Source organism: Ochotona princeps, chromosome 2, assembly GCF_030435755.1.
Source record: "Ochotona princeps isolate mOchPri1 chromosome 2, mOchPri1.hap1, whole genome shotgun sequence".
Lineage (NCBI taxonomy): Eukaryota > Metazoa > Chordata > Mammalia > Lagomorpha > Ochotonidae > Ochotona > Ochotona princeps.
Genome location: NC_080833.1, coordinates 56,055,535 through 56,060,983, shown reverse-complemented (window position 1 = coordinate 56,060,983; position 5,449 = coordinate 56,055,535). Strand labels below are relative to the sequence as shown.

Below are 5,449 nucleotides of genomic sequence, written 5' to 3'. Positions count from 1 at the left end.
GAAGACTCAGCCTTGGACTCAGCCCCTTCCTAATCAGCCTTGTTACCCAGAGTCCCTCAGTTCAGCAACATCTTCCTGCTTGGCCTTGGTGAAGGCCTCTGCTGACTGCTCAAGCTCACAGAAGAAAGCCCAGTTGCACAAGAGTGACACAGAACGGCCTTCAGTCGGAGCCTAACCCCCACCCCTTTCCAGCCGCTTATCTTGCTACGCACAGAATTGCTTTAGTTTGTGTTCCCTGAACAAGTTGTGATCTTTCAGGTCTCTTTATGACCTTTGCACGAACTAGTGCAGCTGCTAGCAAAAGGCCTTCCCTTCCTCCAGCTGGGGAATTGAAACTCCCTTTCTGAGACCCAAATAGACTTCTCAGTAAAAACTTGTTTTGCAGGTAACTGTTCTTTCTCTCCTGTCTGCCCCACATGTTGCACTCAGTCTTATGGTGGCACCAATAGCATAGACCTATAATTATTTATTCAGATTTTACCAATTGAATCTCTGGCTGTTCTTTACGCCTAAACAGCCAGCTCCTCTTCATTGTTTTTCTGACTCATCTGACCCAGTGCAGTACAGCATCAGTCAAATATGTTCATCACATCGAAGTTAACAAGAAACAAAAAGCACACATGAGGAAATAATGCAATTATTCCATACCAGTTTATTGTAGGTATTGTATTTCAAAAAATTTATAACATAAATAACCTTTCCTGTCATAAAATAACTTAGTACAATTTATAATAAAACTTTGAGAATTTAACATCTCATCAAAATACAATAAAATATGGTTTTAAAATAGGATTAACCCTTTTGGCTTTCCTTTTCCTCGAGGGCTTTTCTTTTACTGCTGTACACTCAAACTTTAAACAAAGCATATTTGGTTTATTTTAATGTAACTCGACCATCCTAAATTAATACATCGTTTTCCTTCCTGCGTGATTCTTTGTAATGTGTGTTCCTTTTGATTTGTATTTCTGTTTCAACACAGCTTCCTTTTTCTTTTTCAGCACTTTCCATCTGCAAAGTCATCTATCTCCGGGCCCCCAGAACATGTAGTTGAACTCACTCAGCCTCTTGCCATCAGTTTCTGTAATCCTTGCATCAGTGTAGGGAGTAACTGCTTGAGTAACTACAAAGGTATTTCAAAACTTCAGTGCAATTTGGTTCAGTTATTTTCATTCAGATGGCATCACCGTTCAGGGAGATTAATCACTGGAACCCACTGATCCATGTAGCGACTTTCCCGACAGAAACAAATAAGTTGGCTTAAGGCAGGATCCTTCCATTGCGATGAATGTGGATTCTAGGAATAAATTAAGAGAAATAAATGTACTACTACTAAAAAAAAAAAAACAAAGTCACAGCATTTGCTATCAATTATTCTACTCTTGGTAGGAAGGCATTGTGAGACAAGTTACATGCACAATAAACAAACCTTTGCCCAAGTAAGTGGGTTATTAAATGATACTCAGGGAAGCCTAAGCCATGCAGCCAGCATGGAGCCCCACGCATTTGCACGCCACCTGCTCAGTTCTGCAAGACAATATCAGTCACACATTTGCTCTGCCAAAGTTGTATCCTGGCAGAGCCTGGAGTGGAACAATGCTGTGAAATATTTCCAGGCTACACACACAGTGGGAGCTGCCCAGCAGTTGGCTGGAATTGCCACCTGTTAGAAAGGTGGAGTAGTACTTGTCAGGAGTAGCAAAATAATTAGGCTGCCCCTTCATGAATGACACTAGCCAAAAAAAAAAAAAAAAAGAAAGAAAGAAAGAAAGAAAGACAAGACTAAAATTTAAAATGCCAGCACATTTACCTCTACACACATAAGTTTCCTACATACCAAAGGCTTGTATCAGAGCAACAAGGTCTATTAAAAAAATGCAAGATTGCAAAAAACAAAAAAATCACTCTATCCTCTTAATGTATTTCTAGGGAATTAATAAGTTCTGTCTCCTACACCATTTCTATTTTTAGCTTTAACTGGCAACGAATAAGCTGACTCCTTAATGAGGGGTGAGCCAGGAATTTTTTCGGCTTTATCTAATCTTCCCTGCTGAAGGAATTAGTCACGGGAGGTAGCACAGAGGTAGGTAGGCAGTAGCTGGGCTGCCTGCTGATTCACAGGGCTCTCTTCCGCTGCTGGCAGCCTCCAACGTGCTCAGACATGTTCTTTACCAGAGAAAATCCTGATGATGAAACTAGTCCATCCCGGCTGAAAGTCCGCCTCACTTGTCAGTGGGGCAAAGGCAGCCGCGCTCGTGACCTCCCACCCCCGCCTGGTCTGCAGGCAGGCGACTGACTCCTGACCCCGGCTCCGGCAGGCTTCCTGCCCGGCCGGCCCGCCCGTGGTGCCCCCGGCCCCTTACCGTCACCAGCACGCAGTGCAGGTCCGGGGGCTGCGTGGCGCCCTCGCTGGCCGCCGGGCTGGCGTCCGGCCCAAGCAGCAGCAGCTCGGCCAGCCGGCCTGGGTTGCTGACGCGCAGGATGTTGATGTCGTTCTCGCAGCAAAACGCCTGGATCAGGGTGAAGTGGATCTGCAGAGCCACGTCCCTGTCGTCGTCCTCATCCGCCGCCAACAGGCACAGCACCACGTTATCCGGGTCCCTGCGGGGGGCCAGCGCATGGAGGTGAGCGCACAGGCACCTTCAAAATTCGCGCTTAGGTCCCGGACCTCACCCATCCCAACCCCTACCCCACCGTGGGGACAGATGGCGGGCGGCAGGGAGCAGCACCGCGGGGCGAGGGGCGCTCGGGAGCGCAACCCCAGAGGGCTGGAGAGGGCAAGGGACCCCACTTACACGTTGAGCAGCTTGGCCGCCTCGTATACCCCAACGGTGATGGTGCGCTGACTCAGGGCTTTGCTCAGCACCTCCTCCAGGGCATCCCCCACCTTGTCCATCCTACAGGCGGGCAAGAGCGAGAGGGCATGTCAGCCTGCGACCTAGGAGCTGTCGTAGCCCCCTCCTCTTCCAAGTGCTAGCGCCACTACACACCCAGACTGTCTGCAAACCGAGGGTCTCCCGCCTTGTCAGCCCCCAGGACACCACGACACACGTAGAAGCTTGGCGTCCACTGAGGAGCCCCGAGAGTCCCTCCCCACCTTCGACACCACACTACGCCAAGGACACGGTCCCAAACTGTTGCGCTTAGCAAAGGTCCCAGAGGGTTCGACCGAGTTAGGGGCACGCGCCTTCAGTCTGCGAGCGCCCAGGCTAGAGTTCCCGAGGGAGCCAGGACAGGAGGAGTCCTGTGCAAACTTTGCAGCCTGATCGCCCGCATACTTTCCACAACCCAAGTTCAGAGAGGTACGCGGCAAGGAAGGAGTTCAGCTGGTAGAAGCCAGCAGTCGACTTACCTTTCAGTCTTCTGCTCTCCAGCCGAGAATTCCTCCAAAGTCATATTGCAACTGCAGGTCCCTCACAGAGAGCGCGCGGCGTGCGGGCGGCTCCTGCCACCGTGGGCGCGCGGGCGCCTGCTCTCTGCACTCCCTCGCAGGCGCGGTGTGAGGAGCTCCGACTCCGTGCGCCCCGGTTCCGCCTCCAGCGCCAGCCGCCCGTCCTCTCCTCCCGCCCGGCTCGCTCGCCCGCTCAGCCCCGCGCCTCGCCAGGCACCGCCGCTCCAGCCAGGCAGCTGCCACCGAGCCACTGGAGGACAAAGGGCCGCGCTGGCCGCAGTTATCCGACCAACCCTCAGCCAACCATCTCGTGCCTCGTTTGCATACGGCCCGGTCATTGGGCTATGCAAATCAGCCTGGTCCTGGCCACTTGACCCGGCTGCTGGAAGCGGAAGAGGGAGGAGCCGCGCGGAGGCGACCCAGGCGGACCCGGGCAGGGCGCGCACCAGTAGGCGGGTCGGGAGCCGGCTCCTAGCCGGGTTGGTGGGGCGGTCTGGGGCTGAGGGCTTTGTGGTGGCGGCAGGCGTCCTCGGCTGGGACTGGAGCAGGCTGCCAAGTGTTTTTCTTGTTGGTGCACATTTTAAAATGGTTTCATGTCTTTTGTTTGAAAGGGTTGCTGTTGAAATCTATTCCTAGGGTTCATGCACCCAAGTATAATAATTATTGCCAAGTTGGTTACATAAAAAAAAAAAAAAAAGCGCATCTGTCCAAACCTGTGCGGCAAAGTTTACCTCAGAAGTGTTGTTTATCCAAGTCTAGGCAAAGCTGCTTATTAGTAGTAGTATTATTTCGGTGGCCTGTTGGCCGGTTTGATTTATTTTTAGAAGGTTGCAAGAGTTTGGAAGCACTAAAAAGAACAAGCACATTTGTGTTCAGGGATGGCAGGGCACCAAGTTGGCATCTTTTCCACAGAAGGCATAAAAAGCACCCACCCGCCCAGTGGGACTCTGACCTCCAGGGCCGGTTGGGATCTGTGGGGAGCTGGCGACCGCATGCGTGAGTCGTGGCCTGGCGACTTCATGGTCACCTTTCTCAAAGAGCCCCCGCAAAGAAGGCACCTTGTGCACTAGCGCCCGGTGTGGACGCGCATCTAACGCCCACGCAAACTCTGCTCTAAGTTCAAAATGCTCCCTCCATATGTCCTCAGTTTCCTTTTATCAAGCAAACGAATGTGTCACTACCTTCCACAGGCAGCCTGTGAGCTCACCGTGAATTATTGATGTTAGATGCTGAATCATGAGGCTGTAGCTTATAGGTCGTTTTAGTCATACGCTAAAACTTCACCTTTGAGAAAATGGCAACTTGGAGGTGGAAGGCAGACCAGCAGTCAACACGTTTTGTGAACACATAGTTTAATGTCTTAGACTTTTCACCGAATAGTTTGAGAGTCCCTCCCTTTGTTTTGCGAATTTATGCAAAATACAAACACAGTTCTTGAATTTACTGAAGTCACTCGACCTGGTGAGAATGCCTCCTGAATGTCTGCATTCAAAATACTGGCTACATTATTAAGGTCACAGAGTAGTTTTTTGCAAGGGTCCACAGAAATTCTGCACCTTTTCATTTGCATCATTCTGGAAAAATCATTCTCCAGCTCTCTTCGCTTTGTAGAAAAAGAAGTGATAGATGTGTTTTTGGCTTATTTATTGGGGCTACCATTTTGCATTCTGTCCCTGATTATGTTGTCAGTAAGCGGCAACGCAAGGAATGCAAAGGAGTTCAGGCACAGAGCGGTGGTGTAAGAGGGCTCAGGTTTATTGCTGCCAAGTGCAGTCTTTGTTAAAGCAGTTCTCAGCATTGAAGTTCAGGTGGACACCGAAACATTTTTAGGCTTTTTTTTTTCCTGCTGGTTTACTCCTGAAATATTGCAACAGCCAGGGCTGGCTGACGCCAGGATCCTGGAACTCCTTCCAGGTATTCCATGTAGGTGCAGGGGTCCAGGTAGTTGAGCCATCTTCCACTGCTTTCCCAGGTGCATTTTTTTCAAAAAAAAAAAAAAAAGCACAGAGCATTATTAAAAGTGAAACAACTGGAATGCAAAGCAGTGATCATGTAGGATAG

The 5,449-nt window shown here is 50.0% G+C and overlaps 1 protein-coding gene across 1 annotated transcript; it reads right to left on the bottom strand.

Annotated features, from left to right (window-relative positions):
- Positions 1–632: 632 nt before the first annotated feature.
- On the bottom strand, positions 633–3,639 carry GADD45A (growth arrest and DNA damage inducible alpha). The gene is made up of 4 exons (XM_004588757.3): positions 3,350–3,639; positions 2,793–2,894; positions 2,361–2,598; positions 633–1,294 (listed from the first exon to the last, which is right to left on the bottom strand). The coding sequence occupies exons 1-4, from the start codon at positions 3,391–3,393 to the stop codon at positions 1,181–1,183; spliced, it is 498 nt and encodes a 165-aa protein (XP_004588814.1). The 5' UTR covers positions 3,394–3,639; the 3' UTR covers positions 633–1,180.
- Positions 3,640–5,449: the final 1,810 nt, after the last annotated feature.

Coding starts and splice junctions, on each gene's coding strand:
- GADD45A (XM_004588757.3), bottom strand. CDS start 3,393: ATGACTTTGGAGGAATTCTCGGCTGGAGAGCAGAAGACTGAAAG. Junction 2,895..3,349: donor GGAGAGCAGAAGACTGAAAG/GTAAGTCGACTG, acceptor GCCCGCCTGTAG/GATGGACAAGGTGGGGGATG. Junction 1,295..2,360: donor TGCACTGCGTGCTGGTGACG/GTAAGGGGCCGG, acceptor ATTTATTCCTAG/AATCCACATTCATCGCAATG.